Here is a 21977-nt window from a genome sequence, read left to right on the forward strand (position 1 = left end):
GAGTAACATCCTGTATTTAAAAATTATTGGCCGGGCGCGGTGGCTCATGCCTGTCATCCCAGCACTTTGGTAGGCCAAGGCAGGTGGATCACGAGGTCAGGAGATCGAGATCATCCTGGCTAACACAGTGAAACCCCATCTCTACTAAAAAAAAAATAGAAAAAAAATTAGCCGGGTGTGGTCATGGGCGCCTGTAGTCCCAGCTACTCGGGAGGCTGTGAGGCAGGAGAACGGCATGAACCTGGGAGGCAGAGCTTGCAGTGAGCCGAGACTGCCCCACTGCACTCCAGCCTGGACAACAGAGCAAGACTCTTTCTCAAAATAAATAAATAAATAAATAAATAAATAAATAAAATAAAAATTATTATAAAGAGACAATTTAAACTTCAAAAAATGATTATACTATTATATAATAAAACGGGAGACGAATGGAAGGAAGGAGGAAGGAATGAGGGAGAGTGGAGGGAGGGAGGGAGGGAAAGCACGAAGGAAAGAAGAAAGGGAGGGAGGGGAGGCAAGCTCTCTTTATGGTAATAACAAAGTCAGGCAAGATTTAATAACAGTTGCTAAAATGGTGGGTAGTTTGATGAGGAAGAGCATATTCACATAATCTCAAAGTATCTCTCCACAAATTATCTATTTTTGATTTTAATGTTTTATTATAGTCATAGCTATATATATTTATGGGATACAATGTGATACTTTAATACATGTATGCAATATGGAATTATTAAATCAAACTAATTAACATATATCCATCACCTATCATTTTTTGTGGTGAGACATTTGAAATATTCACTTAGGTTTTTGTTTTTTAAGAGACAACGTCTTCCTCTGTCACCTAGGCTGGAGTGTAGTGGCACAATCATAGCTCACATAGCCTGGAACTCCTGGGTTCAAGCAATCCTCCTGACTCAGCCTGAGACTACAGGTGCACGCCACCACGCCCAGCTACTTTTTTTTACTTTTGCAGAGACAGAGTCTCATCACATTGACTAGGCTGGTCTTGAATTCCTGGACTCAAGCAATCCTCCCACCTCGACCTCACAAAGTGTTGGGATTACAGGTGTGAGCCACTGCACCTCCCCACTCTTAGTTATTTTAAAATAGACATTATTGTGGACTATAGTCACCTGCTATGTAATAGATCTCAAAACCTATTCCACCTATTCCTCCTGTTGAGCTGAAACTTTATAACCTTTGACCAGCAACTCCCCGCTCCCTCACTTTACTACCACTCCTAGCCTCTGGTGATCATCACTCTACTTTCTGAGTTCAACTTTTTAAAATTACACATACAAATGAGATCATGTGGCATGTGTTTTTCTGTGTTTGGCTTATGTCACTTAGTATAATGTCTTCAAGGTTCATACACGTTGTCATGAATGACAGGATCTCCTTCATTTACAAGGCTGAATAATATTCCACTGCATGTTATACACCACATCTTCTTTATTCATTCATCTGCTGATAAACAGGTTGATTCCATACACTGGCTATTGTGAATACTGCTGCAATCAACATCGGAGTGCAAGCATCCCTTCAACATACTGATTTCAATTCCTTTAGACATATACCCAGAAGTGGGATGGCTAGATCACATGCTAGTTCTATTTTTAGGTTTTTGAGACCTTCATCTTGTTTTCCATAAATAGTTGTACTAATTTACATCTTCACCAACAGTGTACGAGGGTTTCCTTGTCTCCCCATGCCAACACTTGTTATTGTTCATCTTTTTTATAAAAACCATTCTAATAGATGTGAGGTGACATCTCACTTAATTTGCATTCTCCCGACGCTTAGTGATGTTGTATGCTTTTTCATGAACCTGTTGTTCATCTGTATGAAGGGTCTGTTCTGGTCCTTTGCCCATTTTTTAGCCAGGTTTTGTTGTTGTTGTTGCTACTTAGTTGAATTCCTGGATATTAGCCCTTGTCAGATATATGGTTTACACTTTTTTTTTTTTTTTTACCTCTATGGGTTGTCTCTTCACTTAGTTTCTTTTCTTGTACAGAAACTATTTAGTTTGATACAGTCCCATTTGTCTATTTTTTGTTGTTGGTTGGTTGCCTGCTCTTTTAAAATCACAACAAAAAATCATTGCCCAGATCAATGTCACAGAGCTTTCTCTGTGTTTTCTTCTAGTAGTTCTACAGTTTCAGTTCTTATGTTTTAAATCTTTAATCCACTCAGTTCAAGTATGTGTATGATGTAAGGGTCTAATTTCATTCTCCTGCATGTGAATGACCACTTCTCCCAGCATCATCTATTGAATAGATTGTCCTTTACCCAGTGTGTGTTCTTGGCACCACTGTCAAAAATCAGCTGACCATAAATGCAAGGGTTTGTTTCTGGGCTTTCTATCCTGTTCCTTTGGTACTGTTTTTATGCCAGTACCATGTTGTTTTGACTACAACTGCTTTATAATATATTTTGAAAATAGGGAATGTAATGCCTCTGGCTTTGTTCTTTTTGTTCAAAATTGTTTTGCTATTCAGTCTTTTGTGGTTTCATACAAATTTTAAAGACTTTTTTTCTATTTCTGTGAAAAATGATATTGGAATTTTGATAGGAATTACACTGAATCTGTAGATCATTTTGGGTAATATGGACATTTAAACATATTAATTCTTCCAACCCATGAATTTTAGGGAACTGTCATACTGTTTTCCACAATGGCTGCACTATTTTGCACTACTACTATCAATGCACAAGGGTTCCAATCCTTGCCAATACTTTTTTTTTCTTTTTGGCAATAGCTATCCTAATGGGTATGAAGTGGTATCTCACTGTGGTTTTGATTTTCTTTCCCTAATGATTAGTGATTAGTGATATTAAGCATCTTTTCATATTGGCTTATTGACCATCTACATGTCTTCTTTGGAAAAATGAGTTTCCTTAAGGAACTCATGACCCAACAGTCATAGTTACAAAAGAAATGCAATACATTATAACTGCATTTGGAGATGGGGCCTTTCAGGAGGTAATTAAGGTTAAATGAGGTCATAAGGATGGGACTCTAGTGGCCTTATGAGAGCTCTCTCTCCTCATGCACAAGGGAGAGGCCATATGCCCACACAGCAAGTGGGCAGTTGTCTTTAAGCCAGGTAGAGAGCCTTCACTATGAACTGAATTTGCCAGCACCTCAGTCTTAGATTCTAGACTTCAGAAACGTGAGCAATTTCTGTTGTTTAAGCCATCCAGCCTGTGGCATTTTGTTATGGCAGCCCTTATAGAGGTATATCCCAGAAGTGAATTGTTGGATCATATGGCAATTCTATTTTTAATTTTGGGGATCAAATAACTCTATAATCAAAACCTGGCAGACACCACCTAAGTCAAGTATCAAAGGCAACATCATCAACAAGTCAAACGTCATCTGTGCCTCATGATGTTATACATTATGAGGGACACAAAATTATGTTATATTCTTGTCAAAATGCATTGGTTGAATCTAAACTGAAAATATCAGATAAAACCAGATTGCAAGACATTTTACAAAATAAATGCCCTACACTCTTCAAAAATGTCAAGGTAATGAAAGACAAAGGTTGAGTGATCTTTTCAGATTAAGGAAAACAAAAGAGACATGAAAAGTAAATATAGTCATGCATCAATTACCAACAAGGATACATTCTGAGAAATGCATCATTAGGTGATTTCATCATTGTGCAAACATCAGAGTGTACTTACCCAAACCTAGATTGTAAAGCCTACTACACCTAGACTACATGATATAGCCTAATGCTCCTAAGCTATAAACCTGTACAACATGTTACTGTACTGAATATTGTAGGCAACTGTAACATAATGGTATTTGTGTATCTAAACATATCGACATATAGAAAAAGTACAGTAAAAATATAATATTATAACCTTATGGGACCACTGTTGTATATGCAGTCCATCCTTGACTGAAATGTCATTATTATGTGATGCATGCTATAATTGATATCCTTAAAAAATACATATGAAGCATTTACTTCGGTGGGAAAATGGCATTATTTCTCCAATTTACTTAAATGGTACATTATTCAGCTGTAAAAAGGAAGAAAATTCTGACACACGTTAAAATGTGGATGAACTTTGAGGACATTATGCTAAGAAAAATAAGCTAGGCACAAAAGGACAAATATTGCATGATTCCACTTACCTGAAGTCTCTACAGTAGTTAAATTTATAAAAACAGAATATAGAATGGTGGTTGTTAGGGACTAGGGGATGGGGACATGGGGAGTTATTGTTTAATGGGTATAGAGTTTCACTTCTGCAAAACAAAAAGAGCTCTGTCAACGAAGTGTGGTGATGATCACACAACTTTGTGAACATACTTAATGCCACTAAACAGTATGTTTTAAAATGGTTGACATGGTAAATTTTATGTTAATCTGTATTTTATGACAATTTTATTAAAAACTTAAACACTTAATTATCATATGACCCCAAAATTCCTCTCCTTAGTATACATCCAAGAGAACTGAAAACATGTATTAAGCAAAAATTTTTAAGTGAATATCCTTGGTATACATCCAAGAGAACTGAAAACATATATATATTAAGCAAAAAACTTATAAGTGAATATTCATAGCGGCATTATTCAAATTAGCCAAAACGTGGAAAAAATGTAAATGTTGATAAATTCACCAAAATTCGGTGAAGTATAATTTTTTTTCTTATGTTTATTTATTTTGAGACAGAGTCTCAATCTGTCGCCCAGGCTGGGGTGCAATGGCGTGATCTCAGCTCACTGCAGCCTCTGCCTCCCTGGTTCAAGTGATTCTCATGCCTCAGCCATCAGGGTAGCTGGGATTACCACCACACCCGGCTAATTTTTGTATTTTTAGTAGAGACAGTGTTATCATCATGTTGGCCAGGCTGGTCTTAAACTCCTGGCCTCAGGTGATCTGCCTGCTTTGGCCTCCTAGAGTGCTGGGATTACAAGCGTAAGCCACCACGCCAGGCCTGAAGTATAAATTTTTAATAGCTATGATAAGATATAATACACATACCATGCAATTCTCCCAGAAAACGTAAGCAATTCTCCCAGATAACATGTACAATTCAATGGTATGTATGTATAGGTGTATGTATGTATATGTAAGTATGTATTTACGAATGAATGAATAAATGACAGGGCCTCGCTCTGTCGCCCAGGGTGGAATGCAGTGATGTCATCATAGCTCACTGCAGCCTTGACCTCCTGGGCTCAAGTAACCCTCTCACCTCAGCCTCCCAAAGTAGCTTGGGCTACGGATGTGCACCATCACACCTGATAGTTCTTTTGCACAGATGAGGTCTCGTTGTGTTGCTCAAGCTGATCTTGAACACCTGCACTCAAGGGAGCTTCCCACCTTGGCCTCCCAAAGCGTTAGGATTACAGGCATGAGCTACTGCACCTGGCCAATTCAGTGCTCTTTAGTTTTGCACATATATGCACAACCATCACCACAGTCAGTTTTCAAACATTATCATTACAGAAAGATCCCCCTCCTGCAAAAAAAAAAAGCCATTCTGTATCCTTTAGCTATCAACCTATCTCTCTGTTCGCCTAAGCCCTAACCAACCACTAATGTACTTTCTGTCTCTATAGACTTAACCTATTATGCAAATTTAATATAAACTAAATCATGCAATAGGTGGTCTTTTGTGTTTGGCTTCTTTCACTTAGCATAATGTTTTCAAAGTCCAACGAAGTTGTAGAATGTATTGGTATTTTATTCTTTTTAATGGCCAAATAATATTCTAACGTGCATTATTTATCAATTCATCAGCTGATGGTCATTTGACTTGCTCCCACCTTTGACTATTATGAATGCTGCTGCTATAAACATCCATAGGGCCAAGTGCAGTGGCTCATGCCTGTAATCCCAGCACTTCGGGAGACTGAGGCGGGCAGATCACCTGAGGTCAAGAGTTCGAGACCAGGCTGGCCAACATGGTGAAACCCCGTCTCTATTAAAACTACAAAAAAATTAGCCAGGCACAGTGGTGGGCACCTGCAGTCCCAGCTACTCAGGAGGCTGAGGCAGGAGAATTGCTTGAACCTGGGAGGCAGAGGTTGCAGTGAGCGAAGATCGCACCACTGCACTCCAGCTTGGTTGACAGAGTGACTCCATCTGGGGGAAAAAAAAAAATCACATACAAACTTCTTAGTTAATATCTTTCAGTTTGTTGGTAGATATCTACAAGTAGAACAGCTGGGTCCTATAGTAAGGCTATTTTTAATTTTTTGAGGAACTGCCAGACTTTCTGAAAGCAGCTGAGCGAACACCAGGCACAGTGGCTCACTCCTGTAATCCTAGCACTTTGGGAGGCTGACGCAGGCAGATCTCTTCAGCTCAGGAGTTGAAGACCAGCCTGGGTAACATGCCAAAACCCCATCTCTACAAAAAATACAAAAGTTAGTCAGGCGTGGTGGCATGCAACTGTAGTCCCAGCTACTTGGGACGCTGAGGCAGGAGGATCACTTTAGCCTGTGGGGCAGTTTTATTACAGCCATCCTAGAAATTGAGATGGCATCTCGTTGTGGGTTTTTTGTTTTTTTGTTTTCAGACAGAGTCTTGCTCTGTCACCCAGGCTGGAATGCAATGGGAAGATCTTGGCTCACTGCAACCTCCGCCTCCCAGGTTCGAGCCTCATGCCTCAGCCTCCCAAGTAGCTGGGATTACAGGAGCCCACCACCATGCCTGGCTAATTTTTGTATTTTTAGTAGAAACAGGGTTTCATCATGTTGGCCAGGCTGGTCTCAAACTCCTGATCTCAAGTGATCCACCCTCCTTGGCCTCCCACAGTGCTGGGATTACAGGTGTGAGCCACGGCACTCAGCTCATTGTGGTTTTGATATGCATTTCCCTAGTGACAGGTGATGTTAAGCTTTTGTGTTGTATGTTTATCTTTTTTGTATATCTATTTGGCAGTGGATTATTAGATTTTTTGTAATACCTATTCAGATCTTTTGCCCATGTTAGTTTAATACTTTTTTTTTTAATTTGCCACTTTCCCTCCTCTGTCATGTTTTTAATTGGGTTGTTTGTATTTTTATTATTGGGTTGTAAGAGTTCCTTAGATAGTCTAAATACAATTACCAGCTGGGCGAAGTGGCTCACGCTGTAATCCCAGCACTTTGGGAAGCCAAGGTGGGTGGATCACTTGAGGTCAGGAGTTTGAGGTCAGCCTGACCAACACAGTGAAACCCCCTCTCTACCAAAAATACAAAAAATCAGCTGGGCACATGCCTGTAATCCCAGCTACTAAGGAGGCTGAAGCAGGAGAACCACTTGAACCTGGGAGGCAGAGGTTGCAGTGAGCCGAGGTCAAGCCACCACTGCACTCCAGCCTGGATGACAAAGTGAGACTCCGACTCAAAAAAAAACAAAAAACAAAAATACAATTACCTCATTATATATATGATTTACAAATATTTTTTCCCACACTGTGGGTTGTTTTTTCACCTTCTTGGGTCCCCTGAAAAACAAGTTTTCAGTTTTGGTGAAACCCAATTTATTTACTTTTTTCTTTTACCACATGTGCTTTTGTTATATCTAATAATCCACTGCCAAATCCAAGGACATGAAAATTTACTACTGTATTTTCTTCTAAGGGGTTTATAATTTTAGCTCACATATATTCAGGTCTTTGATTCATTTTGAGTTAATTTTTGCATGGTGTAAGGTAAGTTTCCAACTTTCTTGTTTTACATGTGGATAGACAGTTGTCCCAACACCATGCATTGAAAAGACAATTTTTTTCTCCATTGAATGGTACTGGCATCCATACAGAAAATCAGTTGACCAAAGACACGAGTTTATTTCTTCTCCTTCTTCTTCTTCTTTTGTCAGAGACAGGGTCTTGCTGTGTCACTGGGGCTGGACTGCAGTAGTGCAGTCTCGGCTCACTGGCAGCCTCAACCTCCCAGGCTTAAGTAATCCTCCCATCTCAGCCTCCCCAGTAGCTGAGACTACAGGCACACACCACCATTTGTGGCTAGTTTTTGTATTTTTTGTAGAGATGGGGTTTTGCCATGTTGCCCAGGCTGGTCTCAAACTCCTGGGCTCAAGTGATCTGCTCACCTCAGCCTCCCAAAGTAGTAGGATTACAGGCGGAAGCCACCACACTCGGCCAATTTCTTGACTCTCAATACTTTTTTTTTCACTTTTGAGACAGTCTCACTCTGTCGCCCAGGTTGGAGTGTAGTGGTGCGATCACAGCTCACTGCAACCTCCGCCTCCCAGGTTCAAGCGATTTTCCTGCCTCAGACTCCCCAGTAGCTGGGATTACAGGCGTGTGCCATCACACCTGGCTAATTTTTGTATTTTTAGTAGAGACAAGGTTTCACCATGTTGGCCAGGCTGGTCTCAAACTCCTGACCTCAAGTGATCTGCCTACCACAGCCTCCCAAAGTGCTAGGATTACAGGCGTTAGCCACCATGCCTGGACTTGACTCTCAATTCTATTCCATTTATCTTTATATCTATCTTCATATAGTACCATAGTATCTGGATATTACTGGTGCTTCTTTTGTTAGATTTATTCGTAACTTTTCTTTTGTGGTTTTTTTTTTTTTTAATAGAGAAAGGATCTCATTCTGCTGCCCAGGCTTAGTGGAGTGGCATAATCAAGGCTCATAAGGCTCACTGCAGCCTTGTCCTCCTACGTTCAAACAATTCTCTCTCCTCAGCTTCCAAACAGCAGAGACTACAGGCATGTGCCACCATACCTGACTAATTTTTTCAATTTTTAGTAGAGATGAGATCTCACTGAGTTGCCCAGGCTGGTCTCCTCCTGAGCTCAAAAGATTCTATTGCTTCAACCTCCCAAAGTGCTGGGATTACAGGCAAGAGGCAGCACCACACCCAGCCATAAGTATTATTTTTGATGCTACTGTAATTGAATTATTTTCCTAATTTCATTTTCATATTGTTCACTGCAAGTGTATATAAATACAATTTATATTTTGTATTCTGGTTTTGTATCCTGCAGTCTTGCTAAACTCATTTATTACTTCAAACAGTTTTTTAGTGGATTCCCTAGGATTTTCTACATACAAGGTTATGTCACCTGTGAATACGGGGAGATAATTTTACTTTTTCCTTTCCAACATAGAGGACTTTTATTTCTTTTCTATGCCTAATAGCCCTGGCAAGAACCTCTAGTACAATGTTAAACAGAAGTGAAGAAAAATATAATGACCTATTTGTTTTGTTTCTCATTTTAGGGGGAAAGCATTCAATCTGTCAAAATTAAGTATGATGTTTCCTGTCATTTTTTTTTTTTAGATTCCATTTACGAGGGTCAAGAAGTTCCGTCTATTCCCGACCTATTCTATCCTAAAGCCCAAAAATATTACAAGATAGTTTATGTGTTCTTAGACTACAAGGGTGTTAAGAGTTTGTTAAATGCTTTTTCTTCATTTATTGTTAAGATCATGTTTTTTATCCTCAATAGTGTATTACATTCATTTATTTTCAGATACTAAACCAACCTTGCATTCCTGGAATAAATCCCACTTGATTATGGTATATACTCCTATTTGTATGTTGCTGGAGTTGATTTGCTAATATTTTGTTAAAGATATTTGGATCCACATTCATAAGAGTCACTGGTCTGTAGTTTTCATTTCTTATGATGTCTTTTGACTGTTTCTGGTATCTCATAGAATGAGTTTGGAAGTGTTCTCTCCTGTTCTGTTTCTTGGGAGAGTTTGTAAAGAATTTGCATTAATTCTTATTTCAATATTTGGTAGAATTCACCAGTGAAACCATTGAAGTCTGAGCTTTTCTTTGCAGGGATTTGTTTAGTTGGTTTTCTTAATCACTAATTCAATTACTTTACTTGTCATAGATCTATTCAGATTGTCTATTTCTTTAGTCACTTCCAGTAGTTTTTATCTTTCTAATAATTTGTCCACTTCAACTAAGTTATCTAATTTATTGGTATACAATTTTTCTTTTCTTTTTTTTCGAGATGGAGTCTTGCTCTGTCGCCCAGGCTGGAGTGCAAGGGCGCGATCTCAGCTCACTGCAACCTCTGCCTCCCAGGTTCAAGTGATTCTCCTGCCTCAGCCTCCTGAGTAGCTGGGATTACAGGCACGCACCACCATACCCGGCTAATTTTTGTATTTTTAGTAGAGACGGGGTTTCACCATGTTGGTCAGGCTGGTCTCGAACTCCTGACCTCGTGATCTGCCCACCTCAGCCTCCCAAAGTGCTGAGATTACAGGTGTGAGCCACTGCACCCAGCCTATGATTTTTCATAATATTAACTTATAATCCTTTTTAGTTCTGTCAGGTCTGTAATAGTGTCTTTTTTTTTTTTTTTTTGAGCCAAGGTCTTGCGCTACCACCAAGGTTAGAGTGCAGTGGCACAATCACAGCCCATTGCAGCCTCAACCTCCCAGGTACACCAATCCTCCCATCTCAGCCTCCCAGGTAGCTGGGACTATAGGTACAAGCCACCACACACAGCTAATTTTTTTTGTTTTATGTAGATATGGGGTCTCCCTATGTGACCTAGGCCGGTCTTGAACTCCTGGGCTCAAGTGATCCTCCGGCCTTGATCTCTCAAACTGCGGGATTACAGACATAAGCCACCGCCCTCGACAGTATCCTCGCTTTTCCTTTTTTTTTCTAATATGTCCATCTTCTGGTCCTCTCATTTCTGAGTCCAGTAATTTGAGTCTTCTCTCTCCTTCTTGGTCAATATAACTAAAGGTTTGTCAATTTTGTTGATCTTTTCAGAGAAGTAAATTTGGTTTCGTTGATTATCTGTTGTTCTTCTATTCTGTTTAATTAATTTCTACTCTAATCTTTAGTATTCCCTTCCTTCACATGCTTTAAGTTTAATGGGTGCTTCTTTTTCCAGCATCTTAAGTTGGAAGGTTAGGTTACTGATTTTAGATCCTTATTCTTGTTTTTTTTTTTTTTTTTATGATGGGCACCTGCAACTATAAACTTCTATAAGCACTGCTTTAGCTGCATCATTTTCTATTTTATTCATCTCAAAGTATTTTCTAATTTCCCTTTTGATTTCTTCATTGACTCATTAGTTACATAGAAGTATGTGGTTTAATTTCCACATGTTTGTGGGTTTACTAAATTTCTTCCTGTTAACTAATTTATAATTTCATCCCACTGTGGTCAGAAAACATACTTCGTATCTTTTCTATCAAGAGTAAATATTTTTATATAAATTATATCTCAATTACAAAAAAAAAACTTATAGGCACATTGTATGATAAAGTCATAAACCAAAATGGCATTTGGCAATAGAAACAGTGGTTGTAGTTATGAATCACAGACAGCCTTCATTGCTGTAGTCTGAAAAAGCTGGTGGCAGATCTGCTATTGACAAACAGTTCCAATTTTTACCCTATTAAGAACCTCACTGGAGGAGCCAAGATGGCCGAATAGGAACAGCTCTGGTCTACAGCTCCCAGCGTGAGCAACGCAGAAGATGGGTGATTTCTGCATTTCCAACTGAGCTTTGAAGAGAGTAGTGGTTCTCCCAGCACACAGCCTGAGATCTGAGAACGGGCAGACTGCCTCCTCAAGTGGGTCCCTGACCCCCGAGTAGCCTAACTGGGAGGCACCCCCAAGTAGGGGCGGACTGACACCTCACACAGCCAGGTACTCCTCTGAGACAAAACTTCAGAGGAATGATCAGGCAGCACCATTTGCGGTTCACCAATATATGCTGTTCTGCAGCCACCACTGCTGATACCCAGGCAAACAGCGTCTGGAGTGCACCTCCAGCAAACTCCAACAGACCAGCAGCTGAGGGTCCTGTCTGTTAGAAGGAAAACTAACAAACAGAAAGGACATCCACACCAAAAACCCATCTGCATGTCACCATCATCAAAGACCAAATGTAGATAAAACCACAAAGATGGGAAAAAAACACAGCGGAAAAACTGGAAACTCTAAAAATCAGAGCACCTCTCCTCCTCCAAAGGAATGCAGCTCCTCACCAGCAACGGAACAAAGTTGGATGGAGAATGACTTTGACACGTTGAGAGAAGAAGGCTTCAGACGATCAAACTATTCCCAGCTACAGGAGGAAATTCGAACCAATGGCAAAGAAGTTAAAAGCTTTGAAAAAAAGGTAGATGAATGGATAACTAGAATAACCAATGCAGAGAAGTCCTTAAAGGACCTGATGGAGCTGAAAACCAAGGCACAAGAGCTATGTGACGAATGCAGAAGCCTCAGTAGCCGATGCGATCAACTGGAAGAAACGATATCAGTGATGGAAGACGAAATGAATGAAATGAAGTGAGAAGAGAAGTTTAGAGAAAAAAGAATAAAAAGAAACGAACAAAGCCTTCAAGAAATATGGGACTATGTGAAAAGACCAAATCTACGTCTGATTGGTGTACCTGAAACTGACGGGGAGAATGGAACCAAGTTGGAAAACACTCTGCAGGATATTATCCAGGAGAACTTCCCCAATCTAGCAAGGCAGGCCAACATTCACGTTCAGGAAATACAGAGACCGCCACAAAGATACTCCCCGAGAAGAGCAACTCCAAGACACATAATTGTCAGATTCACCAAAGTTGAAATGAAGGAAAAAATGTTAAGGGCAGCCAGAGGGAAAGGTCGGGTTACCCACAAAGGGAAGCCCATCAGACTAACAGCTGATCTCTTGGCAGAAACTCTACAAGCCAGAAGAGAGTGGAGACCAATATTCAACATTCTTAAAGAATTTTCAACCCAGAATTTCATATCCAGCCAAACTATGCTTCCTAAGCGAAGGAGAAATAAAATACTTTACAGACAAGCAAATGCTGAGAGATTCTGTCACCAACAGGCCTGTCTTACAAAAGCTCCTGAAGGAAGCACTAAACATGTAAGGAACAACTGCTACCAGCCACCGCAAAAACATACCAAATTATAAAGACCACCAAGGCTAGGAAGAAATTGCATCAACTAACGAGCAAAATAACCAGCTAACATCAGAATGACAGGATGAAATTCACACATAACAATATTAACTTTAAATGTAAATGGGCTAAATGCTCCAATTAAAAGACACCAGACTTGCAAATTGGATAAAGAGTCAAGACCCATCAGTGTGCTGTATTCAGGAAACCCATCTCATGTGCAGAGACACACATGGGCTCAAAATAAAGGGATGGAGTAAGATCTACCAAGCAAATGGAAAACAAAAAAAAAAAGCAGAAGTTGCAATCCTAGTCTCTGATAAAACAGACTTTAAACCAACAAAGATCAAACGAGACAAAGAAGGCCATTACATAATGGTAAAGGGATCAATTCAGCAAGAAGAGCTAACTATCCTAAATATATATGCACCCAATACAGGAGCACCCAGATTCATAAAGCAAGTCCTTAGTGACCTACAAAGAGACTCAGACTCCCACACAATAATAATGGGAGACTTTAACACCCCACTGTCAACATTAGACAGATCAATGAGACAGTAAGTTAACAAGGATACCCAGGAATTGAACTCAGCTTTGCACCAAGCAGACCTAATAGACATCTACAGAACTCTCCATCCCAAATCAACAGAATATACATTCTTTTCAGCACCACATCACACCTACTCCAAAATTGACCACATAGTTGGAAGTAAAGGACTCCTCAGCAAATGTAAAAGAACAGAAATTATAATAAACTGTCTCTCAGACCACAGTGCAATCAAACTAGAACTCAGGATTAAGAAACTCACTCAAAACCGCTCAACTACATGGAAACTGAACAACCTGCTCCTGAATGACTACTGGGTAAATAATTAAATGAAGGCAGAAATAAAGATGTTCTTTGAAACCAATGAGAACAAAGACACAACATACCAGAATTTCTGGGACACATTCAAAGCACTATGTAGAGGGAAATTTATAGCACTAAATGCCCACAAGAGAAAGCAGGAAAGATCCAAAATTGACACCCTAACATCACAATTAAAAGAACTAGAAAAGCAAGAGCAAACACATTCAAAAGCTAGCAGAAGGCAAGAAATAACTAAGATCAGAGCAGAACTGAAGGAAATAGAGACACAAAAAACCCTTCAAAAAATTAATGAATCCAGGAGCTGGTTTTTTTGAAAAGATCAACAAAATTGATAGACTACTAGCAAGACTAATAAAGAAGAAAAGAGAGAAGAATCAAATAGACGCAATAAAAAATGACAAAGGGGATATCACCACCGATCCCACAGAAATACAAACTACCATCAGAGAATACTACAAACACCTCTACACAAATAAACTAGAAAATCTAGAAGAAATGGATAAATTCCTAGACACATACATCCTCCCAAGACTAAACCAGGAAGAAATTGAATCTCTGAATAGACCAATAACAGGCTCTGAAATTGAGGCAATAATCAATAGCTTACCAACCAAAAAAAGTCCAGGACCAGATGGATTCACAGCCGAATTCTACCAGAGGTACAAAGAGGAGCTGGTACCATTCCTTCTGAAACTATTCCAATCAATAGAAAAAGAGGGAATCCTCCCTAATTCATTTTATGAGGCCAGCATCATCCTGATACCAAAGGCTGGCAGAGACACAACAAAAAAAGAGAATTTCAGACCAATATCCTTGATGAACATTGATGCAAAAATCCTCAATAAAATACTGGCAAACCGAATCCAGCAGCACATCAAAAAGCTTATACACCATGATCAAGTGGGCTTCATCCCTGGGATGCAAGGCTGGTTCAACATATGCAAATCAATAAATGTAATCCAGCATATAAACAGAACCAAAGACAAAAACCACATGATTATCTCAATAGATGCAGAAAAGGCCTTTGACAAAATTCAACAACCCTTCCTGCTAAAAACTCTCAATAAGTTAGGTATTGATGGGACGTATCTCAAAATAATAAGAGCTATCTATGACAAACCCACAGCCAATATCACACTGAATGGGCAAAAACTGGAAGCATTCCCTTTGAAAATGGGCACAAGACAGGGATGCCCTCTCTCACCACTCCTATTCAACATAGTGTTGGAAGTTCTGGCCAGGGCAATCAGGCAGGAGAAGGAAATAAAGGGTATTCAGTTAGGAAAAGAGGAAGTCAAATTGTCCCTGTTTGCAGATGACATGATTGTATATCTAGAAAACCCCATTGTCTCAGCCCAAAATCTCAAGCTGATAAGCAACTTCAGCAAAGTCTCAGGATACAAAGTCAATGTACAAAAATCACAAGCATTCTTATACACCAATAACAGACAGAGAGCCAAATCACGAGTCAACTCCCATTCACAATTGCTTCAAAGAGAATAAAATACCTAGGAATCCAACTTACAAGGGATGTGAAGAACCTCTTCAAGGAGAACTACAAACCACTGCTCAATGAAATAAAAGAGGATACAAACAAATGGAAGAACATTCCATGCTCATGGGTAGGAATAATCAATATCGTGAAAATGGCCATACTGCCCAAGGTAATTTATAGATTCAATGCCATCCCCATCAAGCTACCAATGACTTTCTTCACAGAATTGGAAAAAACTACTTTAAAGTTCATATGGAACCAAAAAAGAGCCCGCATCGCCAAGTCAATCCTAAGCCAAAAGAACAAAGCTGGAGGCATCACGCTACCTGACTTCAAACTATACTACAAGGCTACAGTAACCAAAACAGCATGGTACTGGTACCAAAACAGAGATATAGACCAATGGAACAGAACAGAGCCCTCAGAAATAATGCTGCATATCTACAACTATCTGATCTTTGACAAACCTGACAAAAACAAGCAATGGGGAAAGGATTCCCTATTTAATAAATGGTGCTGGGAAAACTGGCTAGCCATATGTAGAAAGCTGAAACTGGATCCCTTCCTTATGCCTTATACAAAAATTAATTCAAGATGGATTAAAGACTTAAATGTTAGATCTAAAACCATAAAAACCCTAGAAGAAAACCTAGGCAATACCATTCAGGACATAGTCATGGGCAAGGACTTCATGTCTAAAACACCAAAAGCAATGGCAACAAAAGCCAAAATTGACAAATGGGATCTAATTAAACTAAAGAGCTTCTGCACAGCAAAAGAAACTACCATCAGAGTGAACAGGCAACCTACAGAATGGGAGAAAATTTTTGCAACCTACTCATCTGACAAAGGGCTAATATCCAGAATCTACAATGAACTCAAACAAATTTACAAGAAAAAAACAAACAATCCCATCAAAAAGTGGGTGAAGGATATGAACAGACACTTCTCAAAAGAAGACATGTATGCAGCCAAAAAACACATGAAAAAATGCTCATCATCACTGGCCATCAGAGAAATGCAAATCAAAACCACAATGAGATACCATCTCACACCAGTTAGAATCGTGATCATTAAAAAGTCAGGAAACAACAGGTGTTGGAGAGGATGTGGAGAAATAGGAACACTTTTACACTGTTGATGGGACTGTAAACTAGTTCGACCATTGTGGAAATCAGTGTGGCAATTTCTCAGGGATCTAGAACTAGAAATACCATTTGACCCAGCCATCCCATTACTGGGTATATACCCAAAGGATTATAAATCATGCTGCTATAAAGACACATGTGCATGAATGTTTATAGCGGCACTATTCACAATAAAAAAGACTTGGAACCAACCTAAATGTCCAACAACAATAGACTGGATTAAGAAAATGTGGCACATATACACCATGGAATACTATGCAGCCATAAAAAATGATGAGTTCATGTCCTTTGTAGGGACATGGATGAAGCTGGAAACCATCATTCTCAGCAAACTATCGCAAGGACAAAAAACCAAACACCGCATGTTCTCACTCATAGGTAGGAATTGAACAATGAGAACACACGGACACAGGAAGGGGAACATCACACACTGGGGACTGTTGTGGGGTGGGGGGAGCGGGGAGGGATAGCATTAGGAGATATACCTAATGCTAAATGATGAGTTAATGAGTTCAGCACACCAACATGGCACATGTATACATATGTAACAAACTGCACATTATGCACATGTACCCTAAAACTTAAAGTATAATAATAATAAAATTTTAAAAAATGTGTAAAAATACAGGGCAGCCATAAAATCTGGAAATGTAGGTACTATAATTGAATGTAGATTAAAAAAAAAGAATTTCACTGAGAGATGAAATTTGGGGGGCTACCTTTAAATTCTAACAAAATTAAGGACCTTCAAAGAAACAGTTAAAATACTTAAGTGTTTAATTAAAGGGTTATATTACTGTGATTTAGTGTACTTTAAAAAAAAAAAGACAAATATATCAAGATAAGACAGATTTAGATAGTTCTTTGCTTTATTGAGTAAAGTAAGTTTCAATTCCAGAGAAAAATATCTGTAATTATACTCATAGTGTATATATATATGCACATAAGTGCATGTATATGTGTGTGTATGTAAAAATACACATATATTCTTCCTATATAAATGAATGAATTAGAAATGTCAGGCTTTTACAAATCACAAAAAATATTTCTGTAATATTTTCATATTTTAGTTGAATTATGGCAATGGTGTAATGTGTCACACAAAATATAAAATTGGTATGATATAAAAAACTAATTATGTATAAAGCCTGTTGTGTACTCATTGTATTTATAAAACAAATAAAGTTTAGTAAGGAATAATCAAAAAAAGAACCTCTACAGGCCGGGTGCAGTGGCTCACACCTGTAATCCCAGCACTTTGGGAGGCCAAGGCGGGCGGATCATGAGGTCAGGAGATCGAGACCATCCTGGCTAACATGGTGAAACCCTGTCTCTACTAAAAATACAAAAATTAGCCGGGCATGGTGGCACGCCCCTGTAGTCCCAGCTACTCAGGAGGCTGAGGCAGGAGAATTGCCTGAACTCGGGAGGCGGAGGTTTCAGTGAGCCGTGATCACGTCACTGCACTCCAGCCTGGGCAACAGAGCGAGACTCTGTCTCAAAAAAAAAAAAAAAAAAAAAAAGGAACCTCTACAAACGATTTAAAAACACACACACACACACAAACTCCATATGCTTAACTGGCAAAGGACATAAAAAGTTCATTCACATGAGAGGAAATACAAATAAAGGAAAAACATATGAAAAAGAAACCTCATTAGCAGTCTTTTCAAAACAGAGATTTTTAAATAATGAAGTATCATTTTCCACATACCAAATTAACAGGTTTATCTTTGATTTTTAAACATTAATATCTAATGCTAGAATAAGGTAGTGAAACTAAGCACTCTCATATACTGCTTGTGGGCATATAAACTGGAACACTTTGGAAAGCAATTTGACAAAAAGTATTAAGAGCCTTAGCTGGGTACAGTAGTTCATACATGTAATCTCGGGCAACATAGCAAGACCCTCGTCTTTTTTTCAAAAAACTAAAGAACACAGCCTTAAAAAAAGTCTAGGCCAGGCACTGTGGCTCATGCCTGTGATCCCAGCACTTCAGGAGGTCAAAGTTGGAGGATCCTTGAGCCCAGGAGTTGGAGACCAGCCTAGGCAACACAATGAGACCCTGACTCTATTCTTCTCAGGGATCTAGAACTAGAAATACCATTTGACCCAGCCATCCCATTACTGGGTATATACCCAAAGGATTATAAATCATGCTGCTATAAAGACACATGCACATGTATGTTTACTGCAGCACTATTCACAATAGCAAAGACCTGGAACCAAGCCAAATGTCCAACAACGATAGACTGGATTAAGAAAATGTGGCACATATACACCATGGAATACTATGCAGCCATACAAAATGATGAGTTCATGTCCTTTGTAGGGACATGGATGAAGCTGGAAACCATCATTCTCAGCAAACTATCGCAAGGACAAAAAACCAAACACCGCATGTTCTCACTCATAGGTGGGAATTGAACAATGAGAACACATGGACACAGGAAGGGGAACATCACACACCAGGGCCTGTTGTGGGGTAGGGGGAGAGGGGAGGGAATAGCATTAGGAGATATACCTAATGTTAAATGACGAGTTACTGGGTTCAGCACACCAACATGGCACATGTATACATAATGTAACTAACCTGCACATTGTGCACATGTACCCTAAAACTTAAAGTATAATAAAAAATAAATAAAAATAAAAAAATAAAATAAATTCTAAATGTTTTCAATTAGTAATTTAGTAATTCTATTTTGATAGTCTGTTTCAGAAATAATTTTAAATACAGAAGATATTTTAGACTAACAATATTCCGTGCAGTATTATTTCCAATTAAATAAATGGCTACAATGTAAATTCAGTAATAGGTGCACAGTTAGGTTAAAAAGTATGGTTTAATTATTGGACACAATATCACACAACCATTACAAATTATATTTATAAAACACATACAAGAAAAATATTTATGTTAGCAAAAAAGGAGCAAAATTATATCACAGTATCACATAGCCATTACAAATTATGTTTATAAAACACATACAAGAAAAACACTTATGTTAGCAAAAAAGGAGCAAAATTATATGATTACAGCAATGTATTTAAAGAAAAAACAGTGGCAAATGATTTGCATACAGAAAAAAAAATCAGAAAGCCATATATCAAAAGACAATGATTACCTTTGGGTAGTGAATTATGAATGCATTTTTCTTTACAGTTTTCAATATCTTTCCAAATTTTCTATGAGTACAAATTATAATAATAAAAAATATATTTACGTATATAATATAAAATCTTATAGTTAAACATATATTTAAAGCAGATTTAAGAAACAGTTACTGCAGATATCACAACCCATTCATTATGACAACTCTCAGAAGCAAACTTCACAGATACGTATTTTCTCTCACAGAGGAGACGTACTTACTCTCCCACACACATAATCCCTAGTTTTTTCCATTTAAGCTGTTTGTTTTTTTTTTTTAAAGACAGAGTCTCACTCTATCACCCAGACTGGAGTGCAGTGGTGCAATCTCCACTCACATAACCTCCGTCTCGCAGGTTCAAGCGATTCTCCTGCCTCAGCCTCCCTAGTAGCTGGGATTACAGGTATGCATCACCGTGCCCGGCTAATTTTTTTTTGTAATTTTAGTAGAAATGGGGTTTCACCATGTTGGTCAGGCTGGTTTCAAACTCCTGATCTCAAATGATCCGCCCACCTCTGCCTCCCAAAGTTCTGGGATTTCAGGTGTGAACCACCACACCTGGACCTATTTAAGCTTTTAGTATTGTACTTGTCAATGTGTTTTTGGTTTTATGTATGTCTGTTTTTTTTAAGATAAATCAAGTAATCTTTCCTGCGTCTCTGAGATAGCTTTCTAATTTCAAGAATATAATACTCTAACACAATTCAATTGCATTTGACTTTTTTATATTCTCAAAGTTACCAAAAAGATCCAAAGTAAAATCAATTCTACAAGGTTCTAGGGGTTGCTGTGTATACACAAAGAGGCTAAGCAACCGCCAAATTAAATCAAAAGGCACAATTAGTGTATTAATACATGTATTTAAAAATCAGAAAAAAAATGTACAAAACTTTTCCCATACATTTACTTGTGTATAGTTGGTCTGTTTATTGAAGGAACAAGGCATAAGAAAAACAAAACAAGTTTGGGGTCAGAAAAAACAGAGTTTATACCCTGGTACTGCAACCTCCTAGCTGTGCAAACTTAGACAAATCAGACTCCATAAATCTTAATTTTCACCTTTGTAAAACAGAAATAACAGTACTTACTTGAAGGATTGTGAGGACCAAATGAAAAACTGAATACAAAGCACCATAACAAGCAGAGTGCATTATTAAGCACAATATACACAGTAACTATATACTGTAATTATTTTTATTTGTTTTGAAAGGATGAGGAAATTCATTTTATAACAAGTGTACTTAACTTTATTCCTAATCCAACACCAAGAGATGAAAAAATGAGGTAGCTCTTAAAACCATTAATGGTCCTGAGCAGTCCTCAGTTACCAGTTTAGGATGGATCTGAGTAGATTTTACAGCTCTTACCACCTTTCCAGTAATGCAAAGCAGTTCAAGAAATAAGAGCATTATACTCTTACCTTGCAGGCCACATCAACTAATCGCATCTGGATAGCTTGATTTTCTGGTAGCTTAGTGCCAATTGCAAGCAAAGTATCCAGCAGTTGAGCTAGGACTTGATGAGACTCTAGAGAGGGAGATGGAAAGTTGGCTTGCAGAATTTCGAAAGGGGTAACTATATAAACTAATTTACTTGGGTAAAGAATGTAGATTGGCTATGCGCAGTGACTCAAAACTGTAATCCAAGCACTTTGAGAAGCTGAGGCAGGAGAATCCCTTGAGCCCAGGAGTTCAAGACTAGCATGGGTAACATAGGGAGACTCTGTTTCTACAAAAATAAATCTGAAAAAATGAGTCAGCCAGGTGGTGTGCACCCAGAGTCCCAGCTACTCAGGAGGCCGAGGTAGGAGGACTGCTTGAGCCTCAGAGATCAAGGCAGCAGTGAGCCGTAATCGCACCACAGCACTCCAGCCTGGGCAAAAGAGCGAGACCCAGTCTTAAAAAAAAAAAAAAATAGACTTTTGTCAACTGTGTTCTACTGTGTGATCCTTCATGCCCTCAACTAAAAGCTAAGTTCCTAAAGGGATCATGTTTAAATGTCTGAGTCCTCCACAGGATAGAGTACAGTTCTATATACATAGTGTGCTCCAAAAATGTTTAGTGCTTGACTGATTCAAGAGTTTTTTCACACTAAGAAACAGAAAAAAAAAAAGGCCAGGCACAGTGATGGCTCATGCCTGTAATCCCAGCACTTTGGGAGGCCGAGGCAGGCAGATCATGAGGTCAGGAATTCGAGACCAGCCTGACCAACATGGTGAAACACCATCACTACTAAAAATATAAAAAACAGCCAGGCATGGTGGCATGCACCTGTAATCCCAGCTACTCAGGAGGCTGAGGCAGGAGAATGGCTTGAACCTGGGAGGTGGAGGTTGCAGTGAGCCGAGATCACTCCACTGCACTCCAGCCTAGGCGACAGAGCAACACTCCATCTCAAAAAAAAAAAAAAAAGAAGAAAGAGAAAA

General features: G+C 38.8%; 1 protein-coding gene across 2 annotated transcripts in view; it reads right to left on the reverse strand.

The window, feature by feature from the left end:
* Nucleotides 1–21977, reverse strand: part of INTS4 (integrator complex subunit 4) — a 133244-nt gene that overhangs the window by 92934 nt on the left and 18333 nt on the right. For both annotated transcript variants that reach the window (XM_055283030.2, XM_063641406.1), the window contains exon 4: nt 20973–21079. In XM_055283030.2, coding sequence (XP_055139005.1) covers nt 20973–21079 — 107 coding nt within the window. The remainder of the gene's footprint in view (nt 1–20972; nt 21080–21977) is intronic.

This window comes from Symphalangus syndactylus, chromosome 6 (genome assembly GCF_028878055.3).
Source record: "Symphalangus syndactylus isolate Jambi chromosome 6, NHGRI_mSymSyn1-v2.1_pri, whole genome shotgun sequence".
Taxonomy (NCBI): Eukaryota; Metazoa; Chordata; class Mammalia; order Primates; family Hylobatidae; genus Symphalangus; species Symphalangus syndactylus.